Source organism: Haemaphysalis longicornis, unplaced genomic scaffold, assembly GCF_048455015.1.
Source record: "Haemaphysalis longicornis isolate Haplotype H1 unplaced genomic scaffold, Haemaphysalis longicornis Haplotype H1 scaffold_11, whole genome shotgun sequence".
In the NCBI taxonomy this organism is placed as follows: Eukaryota; Metazoa; Arthropoda; class Arachnida; order Ixodida; family Ixodidae; genus Haemaphysalis; species Haemaphysalis longicornis.
Genome location: NW_027526214.1, coordinates 124,152,973 through 124,171,050, shown reverse-complemented (window position 1 = coordinate 124,171,050; position 18,078 = coordinate 124,152,973). Strand labels below are relative to the sequence as shown.

The window sequence follows — 18,078 nt, the reverse complement described above, 5'->3', positions numbered from 1 at the left end:
CTGCCAATTAGGGTTTTGACCTCCGCTCCCCCCTGTCCGTCCCCGAAGGTCAGGAGGACAGTAAAACCTTCCCCGACAAGATGTAGCTGCAGAAGAACTTCTTGCTGGGCTAGGTGGTGAATAGATGCCATGATTTGAAGCGCAACAAAAACACACGGACGAAGAAGTTGGCTATCTCGTCTCGTCTACTCGGCTATCGCGTCTCGTCTACTCTGTTCTTCGTCCGTGAGTTTTTGTTGCGCTTCAAATCATGGCGGCTTCCCCGACGCCGCGTAAAAAGCCGCCGGCGAGGCCCATACAAGGGGTTGCGACTCGCTGGCGTCGTCGGCGGCGGCCGCCCATCGCTCCCGCCGAACAAGGCCACGAGAAGGGAGGGGGGTCTATCGGCGCTGTCATCATTACATCGCTACTGCAGCTTTGCCGGCAGCAGTCGCGAAAGCCGATTTGCAATAATCCCGGATGCGTTTTCTGCCCGCAGAAGAGAGGGTGACCCTCTCTTCGGTCTCCAATGGCTTTTGCTAGGGCTGCAAAAAACTTGTCTAGTCCTGGGGTGTTTTTGATGCGGTTTACTGAAGCTTCGCTTTACTCGACCCACGCCGGCTCCGCGGGCGCCACGCCGCGTTTTTCTCTTCCGATAGGCGCGAACCGCGAACGCGTCCACCGGGGCCCGCATCACCGAGATATCCCTCGGCGCTCTTTTCTGTCGTGCACGCAAGCGAATGGGTGGTCTCTTTGCGTCGCTAATGGGAAACCGGTGGATATGGACGCCGCGGCCCCCCTTTGTATTATTTCTCCCTGCGATGTGGGCCAGCTCGTCTCTCCTTTCCGCCCTCTGTCCCGGGGCAGTGGTGCTGCGGTAGGACGCCTTCTTCATTGCGGGATCGGCAACACTCCCCGCTCCCTCTGGCGCAACAGGCGTGCCTTGCTCAACCCGAGGGGCCGTACCGCCCCGCACGTCGTCAGTGTCGCAATCGAATGGCCTCAGTGATTTTATTCTAGGTGTAAAATAGTTGTGCAACTGTTAGACTATTTCTTTTTTCAAAGAATTGTCTTTTTCAAGAATGAATGACCCGGCCAATGGGATGTAGCTTTTGCGCCTGCCTCGCGGGAGAGTTTGAAGGGGAGCATTGTCGGGGGAGCATAGTGCACACGGCAATGTCATAGCAGCGTTGTTTCGTGGGCATCTGAACGGTGACCCGTGGACTGGTACGGCGAAAAAGAAATTCACCGAGCACGAGCGAATCTCATATTGCAGGGCCCCGCGAGAGGGCAAGAACAGCCGAATGATTTGGGCCATTGATTGATAGCGAACATGTGTGCTACGCCATAGCCACCCCGGAAGCAATTTGGGATATTTGTAATTGATTTGATTTGATTGATTGTACGGTTTAACGCGCCGACGCAACGCAGGCGATGAGGCGCGCCGTATGCTCCGGATTAATTTTGGCCACCTGGGGATCTTTAGCGGGCGCCGAAATCTCGCACACACGGGAGTTATTGCTTTTCGCCTCCGTCAGAAAAGCGGCCGCCGCTGTCGGGAATCGAACCCGCGTCCTCGTGCTCAGCAGCGCAACGCCTTAGCCACTGAGCCACCGCGGCGGGTGTACTTGTAATTGAGGGCCAAAACGTGGTAGTTACCAACCCCCCTTGGTAACTGAATTAGAAATGGCCAGAAAGCCTTGCATTGCGCTACGTGTCGTAAAATTGGTAAAGAAGTTCAATTTCAGTGGAAACACCCGCTTGAACTCCCTAAACAAGCTCCTAAATTGAACAAAACACTCACGCGCACGCGCACTCGCACTCAGACACGCGTACAGGAGCGCTATATAGTCCTGCCTATTCATCGTTTTATCTGTGAATATTTTTTGCTCCCAATTTAGAAAAAAAAAATGAACCAACAGTATATAAGGCTGCCTCTGCAGAATGGTAATCACATTACCATCGTAATATTAGCTTAGTATTCATGACTCATTTTACAAGTTAGCATGGTGCGAGAAATGACTTGCACTACGTATCCGCTCTCACAAACCACTAATTGTTTCAGAGGCTGTGCGTAGACCAGGCTGGCACTTCAACCTCATTTCACTTCTAAGACTATTTAGTCGTCACTAAAACCAGTTGCCGTCTTCAGTGCCCTTGCACCGTTCTAGCAGCGCATTCATCTGTCCTTATATCTCTGGGAAGATTTTAATTTACGTTGCCCTTTGTTCACGGTGGCTATCGTCTTGTTCTTTCGCTCAAATTAACCGATGAGCATTTCTTCCATGTACGAAATCGTTTCTGCGCATTTGAAGCTTTGTGTTTTTAGTGCAGCCCCATTGAAGCTTGTGCCCCTCACCCAATTTCTTTTTTGTAATGCCGCTGTGGGTATCACATAAACGAATAATAAACTTGGATTATTCACGTTGAGGTAGCCGAACGAATTTGTTGTCAGGAGAATTGAAAGTCCGCCAGATGGCGTAAGTTGACACGCCTATATATAGGGGAACGCTTGCTGCCATGCGGGTAAGGGGGGGGGGGGGGGCGGTGACGGGCAGATAGAGAAGAGAGACAAAGGGTATTAAAATGGGGCGAAGACGAATAAAGAGAAGGTAGCTGGGGATGTGGAAGAATTTTATAATAAAAAAAAAAATCTTTCAAGTGGCCGTCATCTGATGTAGCGTAGTAGCGAGCAGAGGGGACAGACTTCACGCTTAAACGTTGTCCCGCCGCGGGGACGACGGGGCTTTTAATGCGTCGTCTGAACAGCGGGGGCAGCGGCACACGCACTGACGTTTTGGGAAAAAAACAGCGAAAAGACACGAGGACACAAGTCAAAGAAAGGACAACACACTCGGCGTCCGTTTTCGAATTATCTTCGTGTTTTTTCGCTGTTTTTTTTCCCCCCAAAACGTCAGAATGCACCAACTGGCCCAGCAAGCTACACTTCTGCACACACTGAATGTGCGTAAAGAAATACCCTGCTTAGGGAATGCCTTCTTAAAACGGAAGAAAACAGAGAAAGTTTTATTTCTTGTCGAGAATAACAACAAGCTGAGCAGGAGCTGGCTACGCCAAATGTTGGGGTGAATAGTCGTAAATAATGTTTTCATTAATGAAACCACGAGGTTAGAAGGGTTATATTTGAAAGGGTTACACGTAGGTCACATGTAGGCTCACTGAAATACCTTCTATGTATTCCACACAGCAGTGATATGCCAATAGCGTGTATGCAAGCATATTTCGCACCGAGCTCGCTCGCTCCCTTGCTGTCGCGTACATCACCGGCACGCGACCACTTAGTGGCGTCCCAAACTGGCGCCCCTGACCTGACCCCCGCAACAAAAGGCGCCCGAGCGAACGGGGCGACGTTCCCAGGGGCGGCGTCGCGTGGCCGATCCGAAAAGGGCTTGCTCTCTGTTGCCTCGAGGACTCCTGGACTAGAGTGAACTAGAGTATTCTAGTTCACTCTACCTGGACGGGATGTCGGAACGGCCATATTTAGGGGACACGAACAGTTGGAGGTCAGTGGAAGAGGCCTTCGTCCTGCTGTGTTTTTCGGGACGCTGCAGAAGAAAAATGGCGGTGGACGGTGGTCGGAGTGCGTGAGATTGTCACTCGCTGGACTTCACATCGAGCGAGGCGGTCGAGAGGACCCAGCGCGCTGTCTCGGCCAACGTTTCTAGATCTAGTAACGTTGGTCTCAGCGGCCGAGGCGCAGCGCAGGGACGCGGGTTCGATTTCTAGCCGTGGTGGCTGCTCTTCCGATTGGGGCGCAAAGCGAAAACGCCCATGTGTCGAGACTTCGGAGCACGGTAAAGGTCTCCCCGAAAGGTGGTCTGCAGAATTAATCTGGAGGTGCGCCTATAAATAGTCCAGGTGCATCTTTGGCGCGTTAAACCCCCGAAATTTGTCTTCCTTTCTGGTGCGACTGACGCCGGGGGCCAGCGATTTAGGTTTCCCCTGAACAAAATGTGGCCAGCCACAGCAGGCGTCTGCCGATTGGTCGCTTTGACGCGCAAGAAACAAACCGCACCCTGTGTACGAAACAATCCACCGCCTTTGCAGCTCTTTCTGGGGAAAACGAGGAAAACAGCGATCGGGCAGTGAATGAAGAGAGTTCTCGCGGTCTCGGGGACGCACGGGCTCCGTTTTAAAACGTATCCAGGTCGGGCGGCCGGCCGTCGGAGGACGACCCGCATCTGGAGGCGACTGGTCTTCTCCGTCCAACTCTCCACCCTGTTCGGCGCCGTTGTGTTGGCCGGTCGACTGTCGCTGCGCGTATAAATAGACGCCGACCTCGGGGTGTCCGCATTACGGCCCCGTTTGCCCGAACGGAGGCGTGACGAGCGCTGCGAATGGGGGTCGATCCCGCTCGTCTCGAGGCCCGCCGAGGATGAAGGAGAACTATTCATCAGCAGGGCCTTTAGGTGGTTGTCGCTCAAGTCGAGAAGGGCAGGCGCAGTGAAGCGCCTTAGAACGGAGCCACTTTCTTGGACCGTGGCGGAATCGCGCTGATGCGGTGCTACGGACAAAAGCTCCCTTGACTTTTCTGACTGGCCGAGGTTCTCTAACCTTGACGTCCGCTGATCGTTCCTCCTGATGTTGAAGTTTTTTTTCTACATTCCTCAATTATTTCGTTCTATTCTTTCTCTCATTCATTGTGCTATGTCTTTACTAAAGGCAGGCTAGTAGTAGCTCAACTGGTAAATTACTGCGAAATTTCAACCGGCCACTCTTCAGGAGGCCGCGTTCAATTTGAAAGAGCTGGACTTTGGCCAGCTCCACTCAGCTCTACTCCAGCCGCGAAAGACGCTTGCAATCGGAAAACGTGGGAAATGCTGCAAAGCTCAAATTTCGCGCCACTGTGACGCAATGTCTGCCATCACTAAAGCCATAGTTGTCACTGTGTTTGAGGCTCCACTGCTGTCGCCCAGCATTCAAGTGACACGAACAGAAGTAGAGGCCCCGCTACGATCGCCTACTCGTGTTCCTTGGCGGTGGCTTGAGTAAGCAGCTTCCAATCGCACAAACAAGATTCTGTGACGTCAAGCCGGAAAGTTGCTGGGGAGGCGCCACTGCTTCACCAGGTCTTTTCTCGGTTGTTTGTTTGAACTTTGCGACGTATCGAACCAGACTTGTATTTCGTCTTCTTGGGGCCCTAGCTCTATTGATCAATGTGACGCGGCGTTGGGCGGCTCTGCAGAGCCTGGGGTCCAAAAAGCCTATGGTGGAGCGTGTTGACGAAGTCACTGCTAGGCTGCACCTCTTGGCCCTGATTCGTGTGGTTCCCTTCCAGTTCCATGTTTTTGTTTTTTCGACTGCCGCGCTGTGCCGCTCGTTCCAGTATTGTATACGCCCCCGTCGTCCTCCGCAGCTGCATCGCGGCGGCGGCTCTCGATCGGCCCTGCGATCATTGTCGCCTGAGCAGTGGGAGATACTGCTGTCCAGCTGTCGACCTCAGGACCAGCTCTTGCTTGTGACCAGGGCTACGGCAGCCTGGACAGCACATGGGCTCCTGGACTGAGGAACCACTCTCGCATTATTGCGTAATAAAGATGTCTCTCTCTCTCTCTGCGTGATCTCCCGCCTCCGCATTCGCACGTAACGGTGCTTCGTATGTGCTCGTGCGATGCCGGCCCTGGGAGTCGTGATGAGAACAGCCCCGCATCGTCGCTGTCATCTCCGGTCATGCTCGCTGTGACCGAGTTCGCCGCGACCGCTATTCGGCGCTGACCCTTTCGCAGGCGTCGACAGTGGGACGCCCGCCCGTGCGTGCGAGGAAAGTTCACTTCCCGCGATTGCCGAGTTCAGTCCTTTCGCTTGTTCTTCTGTACCGTGCACGTACAGTGATGAACGAGTGAAGCGCCAACGGGAAAGTGTGAACCAGGACACACAGGCGGAGCGATTTCTTAGCTCCATTGCAGTAACCACGTTTTGGAATGTGCCATTTCCGATATCATTTGACCTCCGCAGGCTATATTCAATTTCGCGTGTCCTCGTTCATACTCTTGTGTTCACTCTTCATTCGTCCGGCTCCTCTTCCGTCTCCTCGCTCTCCGCCTTTGCTCTCTCAGTTCCGCGAGAAAGATGAATAAAGGAAATACGCGGCGTTGATAAGACAACCCCGTGGGAACGACCGAGTGCCCTGCGCGGTTTTTACGTGCGCGCGCGTTCGGGACGTGGCGTACGGTTGATTCTCGGGGATAAGCGTGTGAATGCCAGATCGGGGACGAGGCGGGTAGGCGCTCGCACGGTCGTCGAAGAGCCGCCGGAGCGAGCAACGTGTTTTTCCACCGGATCCTCTGCCTAAGTTTCGGCGAAGGGGGGCGCTGCGTCCGACAAAAAAAGGAAAAGGGGAGCGGGGATCATACTTCGCGCTTCGTTGCGAAGCGCGAGGTATGATAGACTGCAGTAGAAATAGTTTTTGAATAGTGCATGCGCCTCGAGCGCCGCCTGTAGGGGCGCCCGTAAGAGCTTCCTAGAAGCACGCAGGACCAGGTCCCCGCATATCTTTTGTTGGTGTTCGACATGGAGGAAATGTGTTCGAGCACTCTGCCAAGACGCAACTGTTTTTGAAGTACGCAGCGCGCCTCCCGTATGCGCCGCGGAGAAGCGGCGGCAGGCGGGGCAGCGATCGCGAATCTCGAGGCGTGTATACGCAACCCTACGCTAAGAGCGCTCGCTGTTTCTTTGCGTTGTTCGCACTGCGCATGCGCTGTACGCTACGCTGGCTACTTGTACGCACGACGGCAAGACGAAATCACGCTATTCGTGCGTTAGGGGGCTTGAGTATCTCCTTGTTTACAAGATTGCGGGGAGTATAGCTCGAAGACCCTCCACGCTTCTGCTCTTCTGTGGACAGTAATTTCGCGTCTGTTGGAATCTGCCGCGTGGTTTGCACGCACGATTTCTTTTTTCGCGTGGAATGGCCGCAGTTCGGACGATTCCTCTTCCTAGTCTGTATGGGACTGCGTTTTCTGAAGTTTTTATTCACTGACCCCTTCACAAGAATGCATCCCGCGATCGCTGCGCGGTTCGGTTACCTCAAGTGGTTTCCTTTTTCGAGGTGCTGTTCCACGTAAATCGTGGGCCTGGGGCGTATCGTGCCTTATTCTACCACATGTAAATTGGGCCTTCGAGCGGTTCTGTCTCTCCAGACTACCTCATTTGAAGCATTGAAAGCGGGCGGGATTCGTTCACTAACGGTCACGTAGTTTAGTGACCACGATTAAATGCAACTGCGGTTACTTCCGCAGTGTAACTAGGGTATTAGACTATGATCCCACCCAGTAACCGGCTGCGGACTGCTATGGGAGAAGATCGCGTACGAGCGCTGTCTGATCAAAAGCGAGCAGCTTGATTCGGGACGGAGAGAGCATGTCTAGGCGTATAGGCTGTGCCTGTTGGTGTAAGTGCGGCAAAATTTGTACCCGAATTCTGCGTCACCTCTGCGTGGCGTTCTGCAAAGCTTCGCTGGTCGTCCACCTTCACAGGCTGGAATGGCTCGCGTTTACGTTCTTCCCCGGACGGACGTGCCGACAACCTAAGGGCGCCCTTCCGAGAACGGGTCGACCGGTCCGAGCCTGGGTTCGGGGCTAATGAATTCAGCACGCGGGCTATAATCGCCGTCGCGCATCGCTTGCGCCGGTCACCCTCGCCGATCGAGCGGTGCAAGCAGTGCACGCAGTGTCCCGCAGCGGCGTGGTCTGCAGCGAGGAGCTCTGCGTCGTGTGGTCGAGGCGGTTCTTTTGTTTCCCCAAGGTGAGGTTCGCCGCGAGCGGCTTTCGGAACGGGGGGCTCGCGTAATGCGGGCGTTCTGTGCTGCCTGTGTCGCGGACTTTCCCTTTCTGCGACTTGTGCGCGCGACGTGTTTTTTTTTTTTTTAAATGCCGTTGTTGAACGCGGCTAAACGAAGTTCGTCGAGCGAAAGAGCACAGGCGCCGCTGGGAGAAGCGGGGTGTGTAGGCGCGAATGAGCAGCACACTCGGATGCGCTGCAGCGCCAGCGTGTGCCATTTCCTCATAGCGCGCGCCTTTACTTTTTCCGTCTCCGCAGCCTCCTCTTGGAAGGAACGGCCGATCGGATATCCGACGCTTTCACTGCGCAACCGCCCGATTTGGGGCGAGGGGGAGGCCATGGAGGGGACGCGGAGGCGCTGGACAGGGGAGAGAAGCAGGAAAGAGAGGAGCTCGGAGCAGATGAGCATTTAGAACTGTGGGGTTGGGGGGGGGGGGGGGGGGGGGTGAAAAAGAGTGTGCGAGAGAGGGGTAGAACCGCTGGGGAGAGGGGGTGCAGAAGCAAGTGGTGAAGATTTCCCGTTTACGGGTAGAACAGGCAATTCCAACAAACAGGTGAGTCGGTTGCCGAAAACTGACTCCCCGTTGCAAAGGGTGGGCCTTGAGCTTGATTTCCGCATCGAGGAACGATACGTTTTCTGGCTCTACTCGAGTTTTCGCTTCTTTGAAACGTATACTGTGCGGCTGCTGCGCGAATATGGAAATCGCCCGCGTACGTCGTGCACCGCGCTCGGCATTAGGGTATGAAGACGTGTCCCGCATCGCAGGGCTCCGGTTGTTCCCGCGGGCAGTGATGTGGCAGACTTGACAGGTCGTTCCCTCGCGCTTATCGCAATACCGCAGGGCGCCTCGTCGGAAATTGCTCGCGTTATCGCTTTAGCTCCCGTGGGACGGCGGGCGACTTGGCGACAAAAGCCGTGTCCCCGTCATCGTTGTCTTCTCGTGCAGTGAATGATTTTCCGCCTTGTGTTGCCGGTTGTGTCTCCTGGCGCCGGAAGCTCTATACATACCCCGGTGCCACGAGGGGCGCTGTACGGGGATCTGCACGGACTGGCTGGGAATGTTTAAAGGGGCCGTGAAGACGGCATATAACTTTGTTCAGTTTGAAAGAACCATACCTGGGTGACTCACTCTGGTCCATTCGGGCCACGGGAGACGTTTCCTAAACCCCCAAAACACGCAAGGAGCATTTAAGAGCTCGAGTTTTGCGCCAAGTGACGTAATAGGGGCAGTACTGACGTAGTGCGGATGTGGGCAAATGAAGCGTAATGATCACTGCGTTAACGGCACCCTGGCATTCGAGATTCCAGTAGTACGATCAAAAGGAAGTAGAGACCGCCCTACAGTCGCCCGGCCACGTTGTTTGGTCAGCTGCAAGTTGGGCGAGTTGGTACGTGATCATAATTAATCACAGCGCGAAGGACGGGACAGACAGAAACATCAACCACTGGACAGGCGCTGTCCAGTGGTTGATCTTTCTGTCTGTCCCATGCTTCGCGCTGTGATTAAGTATGCACACGTTGTTTGGTAACGGCGGCCGCCTAGTAATCGCACGAGCATGTGGCGACGTTGAGAGATCGCTGCAAGGGGCCGGGGAGCAGCCACTGCTTCGTGTTTTCTTTCAATATTCCATATCTCGACTACGTTTTTTTAAGCTTTGCAACAAGGCTGGTATCATTATTGTCGAGACAAATGAGTCCTTTTTAGTGGGCCAAAGTTGCATTCTGTCGAGGTGGCCCTTTAGGCGCGTCTAAAATTTTTTTCGGGCCCGTGCGTCATTTCCTCACTCGTTCCATGACGAGGGCAATTTCTAGGCCACGCTTAATTCGCCATTGGCCACTCTCGACCATTTTATGTAAGTGGGTCGTGAAGAACACCTCGTGCGATTTTTCGTCTCCGTGGCCCCTGAAGTTACGCGTGCTGAAACACCCTCGTGGGTGATTAATGCAGCCACTTTTTTCACGGATGTTTGCGCAGCCACTGTGGCGCTTTGTCCGCCCAGATACACGGCTAATGTGGCCGGTTTGTGTACTTTCGTTGGATGGCAACATTTTCATCATCGGGAGAAAAGTGGGAAGTTGAAACAGAGATATTCGTCTTTTGCTTCACTCGTGCGTATACATTTGCGGAGTTTTGTGGAAAGCTATGCGACGTAAATAGGTTTCCCGCACGCTTAGGAGACGTTTTTTTTTTTGCATTTTATAGAAGCGCTGAAAAACAAGAAGTTCAATAACGAATGACGCTTACATGACTCTGCGCAGGAACTTAGGTTTGTAGTATATGGGATTGCGGGATACTGCAGGCGACTTGGCGACCATAGCCGTCGCCGTCGCTTTAGAGAATTGAGTCGCAGAGTCATATTTTCCTAACACCGAAATTTGGTTTCGTTTAGTTGAGAACTTTTTCACATTAAGTTGCTTGTAGGGCCATATTACGTACATGCATACAGTGGACCCACATTTGTACCGCCAACTGCTTTCCTAAAGTTGAGCGCGAAAATTTCGACCCCCCTATCACCACATATGCTGTTCACGTGAGCGGTCACGTGAGGGGCAACATCGCATGCGGGACCGGTGAGCGCGGTGGCTGTTCAGGGAGGGGATGGGAGGTAGGAAGAATGATGCGCTGTTGGGGGGAGGGTGAAAACAGGAGGGGCAAGGATATTGGCACCAAGATATAAGCACGAGAGGGGTGCCTGCGTGACATGTTGCCGGGTGCACAAAGTTTGGGAGGACGCATGGAACGGAGAGGACATCTGGGCAGCGAAAACGATTGCTTCATTGACACGAGAAATATCATTTGCGTGGCAACCAAACACTGGGAGAAAGAAAGAAGATGCAAATGGAAAAGAGTAAGATTGTGGGTAACTTTGCAGAGGAGGGGCCGCTACACACTTGTCTTTCGGCCTTATCTGCACGGAAGCATTTTTTCCGTTTCATGCATTTCAACGCGATTACCGGTAAAGGTCCGTTTTTCTTGTCAGATTCATTGGCAAGACACGCATGCCAATCCGTCCGTGCTAGGCACATCATGTGTGTTGGACGTACCAAACTCTACCTTACCGAACGCAAAGTAATGCGTCGAGTTTAATGTGAGTACGATTACGAATATCCCGGTTGACACCACCGTTGAGAATCGGGTTGAATTCGAAACGCCGCAGACGACGCACGCCGGCGTTTTTTTTTTCCTCGGCGTGCGGGCGCAGTGGCAGAAGCCGCGCCATGTCCCTGGCCACTGTACCGTGGCGCTTCGTCCATCTCCGTGGCCGTTTCCAGTGTTGCCAAGCCAAGAAATTGACAGCCAAAATTTTTCAGTGATTACCATATATAGCTGATCGCGTGGCACATGGGCTTGAGACTGACAATGGCATCGGCTTCTTTTGAGCGCGCGCAACGCTATTTTTCCTGGACCGTTTTGTGTGCCTACTTTTCAAAGCAGTGTATGCTGTGAGTGAAGGAGTTCGTGATGCGCTTGGTGATGCAAAACAGAGGGACCTGAGCGCAGCCTCCTCTCTCCCCTCTGCGCAGGCTGGCAGCGTGGGAGGCGGCGACGAGGCCTACATGAGTTCGTCCCAGAGACCCGACAGCCCGACCGACAGCGCGCTGCCGCCAAGCGACCGCTGCTCGCCGGTCAACCACAAGGGCGGAGGGTGTGTGCGCTCTCTCTCTCTCTCTCTCTCTGTACTCCGTACAGTGGTGTCTGGGTGCGCAGACACATCAGTGCGTCATATCACAGGTCGGAAGTGCAGTACCTGCCGCTGCCAGAGACTCGGACGAGGGCGAAGCATAGTGCGGCCGTCCACGCAGAAGTCAGGGCCGGATGAACTGCCACCCGTCTCTTGTTTTGAGGAAAGCGCGAAGAGGCCTTCTGAGCTGCATTCGTTTGTTGGAGCGAGAAGTGCCGACTGTCCCCCTTTGGCGACAAAAGGCAGATCCCGATCACGGCCTTTTTCAGGCTTCGGAGTGTTAGCATGCCCTGCTGCTTCTACCATTTACAATGTGATCTTGTTGTTATTGTTCACTTTCGTTAGTTCGAACTGAGATGGCGTCCCGTTGCGGTTCTAATGAACGAGCCTTTACCGTGTCCCCGTCAACACTGCAGCTCGGAGAAAATAGGCGCTGTTGTCGCGTCTTCAGCTTCATTCCCTGCATTTTTGCAGAGGCCAACAGCAGATGCGTACGACCCATTCCCTCCCCTATTTCCCCTGACCAGTGGCTGGAGGCGCCGGGCTGCTCGGACCCCTGCTCCACGTGACTCGAGCGGCTGATATATCTCGGGCTCGCGCCCTAATCCTTTCGGCCAAATGTAGTTACTCCTCTCTCTCTCTCTGCGTTTGGCTGAACGAAATGTCGCCGTGGTACACTGCGGGAAGCGTATACCTTTCCGCAGTGGTGCAGTCAAAAGTGAACTAACTGCGCGCGGGTTTGCGAATTTGACATAATTTCACTGCTGTACGGCCGTGAGCGTAAATTCTGTTCGCGCTGGCGGAATTTGTTTACGAGGACCAAAGGCTGCTGGCTAGGCACATGGCCGAGAAAACAGCTCCCCCAAGTTCTCGTGTTCCGTTTACTTCCGACTGCCCCTGCGCAAGCGTGCTGTGGCGGTGCAGTGTACTACAGCGGCGTCCTGTGCATGTGCGCATGCGCGCTCGCAGGGGGAGCAGCGGGGGCAGCCCCAGCTACAGCGACGCCGAGGAGACCTTCGAGTGCGACGTCGAGGAGGAGGACTACGGCGTCATGGACGTCGGAAAGACTCCGCTCAGGTACGGGCCTTCCTCCGAGTTTCGCACGAGGGAAGTCTGGCGCACGCGTCTAGGCGAGCCACGCGTCGGCAACATGCCGCTTGCCACATGCCGCTTGTTCCTGTAACGGAGTGGATCCCTAGAGAAAGGCAAGCATGGCAGGGGGCGGCAGAAAGTTAGATGGGCAGATGAGATCAAGAAGTTTGCGGGGATGAATTGGTCACAGTTAGCGCAGGACCGGGAAATGAGTTTGAGAGTACGGGTTTTAAAAGGAACATCTGTGGTTGATTCCTCTGTCATAGGAATCGGCAAAACACGAAAGTGAAATGTGCAGCAAAATCTGCAGCTGAGTGTGATTTGCGGGTCGGCGGCTGTCTTGTGGGTGTGCTTTGCGAGCGACGTCCTGCTTGTGGGTCGCTTCGGCAAAGGTGTACTGGCGCCATTTCCGTGATGGATAGGGCTTAAGTGAATCCATGGGGTATCCTGGCATAAAACACTGTCGTGTTAACATATAAAACCCTAAAACGAACAACCCGAAGTGTAACGTACTTTTTTGTACTAAAGGCTACTTCGCCGCAAGAAGACCCTGTATGCACGGTTGCACCCTTTACAGGCCGCTTGCTTCGTTGTACTGGCGTCATTTCCGTGACGGATATGGCGTCAGCGAAACCTTCGTGCATCCCGGAATAAAACAAAGTTTCGTGCTAAAAACGTCGCCTTATATTCGAACAAACATGGTCCCACGTGGCGCCAGTAGTGAGCCCGGTTGCACCTTCTTCCCGGCGGCCGTGCGTGCAGTTCTGACAGCTTCCGGAGCACGAGCAGCAGCGGCGGCAGCAGTGGCGGCGGCCGACGGCACCTTCCGCAGCGCAACTCCTGGCTCAGGACCAGTCTGCGCCGCTCGGGGTGAGTGCTGGGGGGGAGGGTCTTTTGGAAGCGAAGGTGTGTGTGTATACGGCTTCCGCAATGTACTATATATGTTAATTTCCACCCTTTCTGTCGGTAACTATAACACCCTGACACCGTGTTAAGAAAACGCTCAAAAAGGGTGCGATTAACGATAAAACACCCTTTGAAATGGGTATTATGTTTTTGCCAGGGAATTGCACCCATAAGCGTGCAAATCATTTCACAGTGTGCGATCCCAGGGGGTCGCGCCGGCGGCAGCGATTCATTCAGCGGCGTACGTGGGTTCGGCGTATGGAGACATTATTAAACGAAAGGTCCTACGCTGCAAAATGATATGCACCTTTAAAAGTAATCTCCACTATCCATAACTAACACACTCACTCTAGCAAAGAACAAAACAAAGGAAAAATCCTTGAGGTGGTTTTGTCGTTTTTAACACCATTACACCCTGGCAGGAACACAAGAATACACCCTTCTAGAGGGCGTTTCATCGCGAATTACACCTCTGTAAAGGTTTTTTTTTGTTAGGACGTGGGCTGGGCATGTAATGGCGAAGGCAAGATAACCATTGGTCATTAAGGGTAACAGAGTGGATCCCTAGAGAAGGCACGCGTGGCAGGGGGCGGCAGAAAGTTAGATGGGCAGATGAGATCAAGAAGTTTGCGGGGATGAATTGGTCGCAGTTAGCGCAGGACCGGGATAATTGGGGATCTATGGGAGAGGCCTTTGCCCTGCAGCGGGCGTATAGACACGCTGATGATAAGGTTTTAGTTATGGACAAAAAATGTGTCAATCATTTTACCTTGTTGGGACTCCATATTTGATGTGAGGCGGCCTATATTTCCCCTGAGAAATGTCTTCCCAACAATGTGCGCAGAGGTGAATCCGACTTTAAGGGGATCGGTGGGGTCTTTGTAAGCGCGCTTTCCCACATTGTGTGTTGCAGTGAAGCGCGGAGGGAGTGTTGTTGCCTGTGGGGGGAGTGTGTCTCTGCCCCTCAATCGCGTCCTTAGTCTGTGACGTAGAGATCGCACCACGGGCCACACAACTCAACGTGGGCAACGTACCCCCGCTAAGCCCCGAAGTAGCAAATCCCGCCAGCTTCACTGGACTTCGCACAGTGGATTTCTTCTTCGTTTACGCGCGACTGCTGCTGGCCAGGGTTCGAAGGTGCGTGCAGCCAGGCCTGTGCCTCCCGTAACTTCCTGTGTGCGACCTCTGTCCACCGATTGGGCGCGCTTCTGCACGTCCCGCGTTTCCTTCGACACTGCGCGCGTGCGCGGCCGATGTATCCGCCGTCCGAAGCCCGCTCCCCTCGGCACATTTTTCTGCGTGCAGAAGTTTTCTCGCCGTGCTCGTCCGCGAGCAAGTTTGCGTGCCATTAGGCAGTTTTAGCATATCGTTACCGTGTTTGCGTTACCGTTTACCGTGTTACCGGAAGCGCTGGCGACGGTGAAGCCTGTGCCGGTAAGTTACCGTTCGCGGTAACTCTCGCGCTGCGAAGCCTACTCCCGCAAATACGGTAAACGGTAACGTAAACACGGTAACGATATGCTAAAACTGCCTATTTTCCGGTTGCCGTTGGGCCGTGCGCTTTTGCAGCAGTGGACCGCTAGCCCATCACCGCCTTACTGGTCCTCCCAGCTCTGCTTGTCCTAACCGTATTCGACGCCGTGGTCGACAGTGCGATCGCTACCGTTATCAAGACTCGGGTTGGGCATTTGTTAGCAACAGAGCTGTATCGTGAGCACTTTCAAGCACCGAGCCTGCCCTTACAAGCGGAAGCATGCTTTCCGGTTAACTAGCAAGAATGGAAGACGTCTCTGGCTCGCTGGCTTATCAATCAATATGAAGGCTACCGAGAATGGTTTTCTAAAAAAAAAAAAAAAAAGCAAGCTTTCTGGTTCCTCGTATTTTTTTAAATTAAAACACGCCTTGTATGTTCCAGCGACCATAAAATCTGCACGTTTAAGTAAAAAAACGTCATCCCGAAATATTTTGCGATAGCCTGGCACGGTCAGGAAGAAATCTAAAAAGCTGCACTCGCAGCAAACAACTAAAGTTTGAAATGTGCGCACATACTGCTCGCTTTTTACTCGATTTACCGGAGGCCTGGGTATCTGTACTACGCTGGGTGTATATGCATATATGTGCAAAAAAAGTTGTATGCAAGTAACTGCGAAGTAATTAATTTCTCTGAAGTAATTTTTCGGTCCCTTTTGTGGGGCTGTAATCCGTTTTTCCCAGCACCGCGCACAAGTGTGACTGCGTTGCAGCGCAAGTACGAATTCCCTCGCTTCCGTCTGCACATGGCGCAGGCAGACAGCTTGAAGCCGAAGCTCTCGTGCGGCGGCACCATTTTGTGTGTGCGGACGCGCTTTTCCGTGTGCAGGTGTAAGCGCACACGCTGGATCACGGGGCCATCGCGTCCCCCCGGGAAGTGCGTTGCTCCAAGGGGAAGCCCCCCCCTCCTGCGACTTGACGCGCGAGACTCCGCGTTGTCTCCTGTCATGTCGTCGCCTAATCCAAAAGATGCCGGACTGCCTCTCGCGATAGGCCTCCGTCAACACTGCGTCCCGGAGGGGGATATTCCGGGATGGGTCTCTTAGCCTGTCATTCAAATTGTGCGCAAAGGAGGGCGCCCATTTCAGCACTCGCCGAGTGTGTACCACTCACGCATGCCCGCCGTTGGAACCGCATCGTGTGCAATGCGTCTCCACCAAGGAGTTTAAAAAAATTGCTCCTCCTTGGTTTCCACCGAGTGCCTGTAGGGGCTCGTCCCTCCTGGGTCAGCCCGTGCATAACCGCCTGTACGCATACTTCACCGGCGCCGCCGCCACCGATGTCTCCCAGCTCGTCAAAGACTCGTCCCGTTCGCTCTGCGCGCTTCTGTGTGGATTTTCTCGGAGATCGCTTGAGGCGACGACTATTTAGCTTGTACATCTGTTTTTCATCACCGCCCTGCTGGAACGTGCCGTACAGTATGCGCAATTGTGGAAGTGCAGAATTCGTACCCAAGAAGGCCGCCATAAAACGAGGGTTATCTTTGAGATGTAAACATACCCCTGCATACATTTCGAAAAAATTGGCATCCTCTATAAAACTGTCACAAACGCCAGGTCGCCGCGTCCGTTAAATTCTTTTTTTATGAAGGCAGAAACACGAAAATCGTGCTACGGCATGCAAAAGCTGTAAGTACGTCTGGTACTCATCTTGACACCATTGTGACAAATCGTCTGATTCCCCCGTTTTTCGAAAGAATATCTGCTTCAGTTACTCTCCGACGCGCCATACTCCGCATGAGCCCCGCGTTTCCATTATTCGCACAATGAAACGTTTTAGGAAGGCTCGAATTTTGTATTGTTTGTCTTTTTAAACAAACGCCGGGTGTTTCCTACCGCCCTCAACGCGCGCGGTTGTTATCGTTTCCCGTCACACGCGCTGAAGCAGACAGACCATTCGCCGGGGGGGGGGGGGGGGGGAGCGTACGGCGAATGTCCAAGGCTCCTTCGGAAGCACGCGAGCTCATGCGTGGGCGACCTTGCCCCACGCGGCCACGCCGTGCGTCGGCCGTGAGTCGGCGATAACAGTGGGGGTGTTGTATTCGCCCTGCCCGTGTTCCGAGGCAAAGAAAAGAACGGCCCTCCTCCCCTCCCCCGGGCTTTTTCCTCGTGGAAGGCAGCGGTGCGCTCAGCGGCTTCCTTCTTACGCACGTAGCCGCTGCTCCAAGGAGGAGGCAGTCTCGTGGATGTCGCTCACATTCCCGAAACGACGACCTGTGTCCACTCATTCTGCGCACCTCGCTGGTGCATTGGGCGCAGTTTTGCTCCATTCGACACGAGCCGCTGTTCTCGGTAAACAAAACGGAAACGCGAAGAAGGCGCCTTCCCCCGCATGATTTTTTTCCCCTCGTGACATGGGAGAACGTCAGTCGAAGTTAGGACATTAAGTAACGTAAATGTGAACGATTTTGAGGTGCGACACCTGGAGAGCTTTTGGTAGCGCTCCTTACGAGTGCTCGCTGTTTGTGACAGAAACGGAAGGGGGCGCGAGGGGCACCTGGCGCCTTGTAAGGCTTTCAATCATTGCCCTGTGTCCGACAGTGCCTCGAATGGTCGTCCTCGTGTCACAAGCGTGATGTATATTCATGGGGGGGTCAACCTGGCATACAGCTCGCCAGTGCTGCCTGGTCGTTCCCGCGATTCGCTGCGCATTCGCCCGTGCCGTGAAGCTGCACATCGTTAACCTGCCTACAGCGTAAACTTTAGGCATTGCAGTTCGCTGCTCGGGCAATTCGCCGCACGTTCTCTTCGCCACTTCTGTTCTCTGTGGCGTGTCCAGGCTTTGTGCGTGTCGGTGTCGCTTTGCAGTGTGTGTGTGTAAGCTTTTCGGCGCCCCTCTGCGGCCTTCTCGTTGCAGGTCGGGCCGCAAGTCCAGCCCCGTCCAAAGGTACGCATCGCTTGTTTCGCATATGCCCCGCTATGTGCACGTGTGTGTGTGTGCACTTGTGTGTTCGCGTAGCTGTAAGGGCGTCCTACTTCTCCCCTCTGGGGAGAGAGAAGCGCGGCGACATTCCGTTCCCAGATAGACGGGCACTTCCTGCACGCACCCAGCGCCACCTACTTGGAACACTCCTTGTGCTCTTTTGGT

General features: G+C 53.9%; 1 protein-coding gene across 4 annotated transcripts in view; it reads left to right on the top strand.

Annotated features, from left to right (window-relative positions):
* Window positions 1-18,078, top strand: part of LOC144160989 (rab11 family-interacting protein 4A-like) — a 270,063-nt gene that overhangs the window by 220,990 nt on the left and 30,995 nt on the right. For 3 of the 4 annotated variants that reach the window (XM_077692053.1, XM_077692055.1, XM_077692056.1), the window contains 4 exons: window positions 11,306-11,427; window positions 12,433-12,540; window positions 13,318-13,425; window positions 17,848-17,877. In XM_077692053.1, coding sequence (XP_077548179.1) covers window positions 11,306-11,427; window positions 12,433-12,540; window positions 13,318-13,425; window positions 17,848-17,877 — 368 coding nt within the window. The remainder of the gene's footprint in view (window positions 1-11,305; window positions 11,428-12,432; window positions 12,541-13,317; window positions 13,426-17,847; window positions 17,878-18,078) is intronic. The other variant, XM_077692054.1, reaches the window with a different exon arrangement.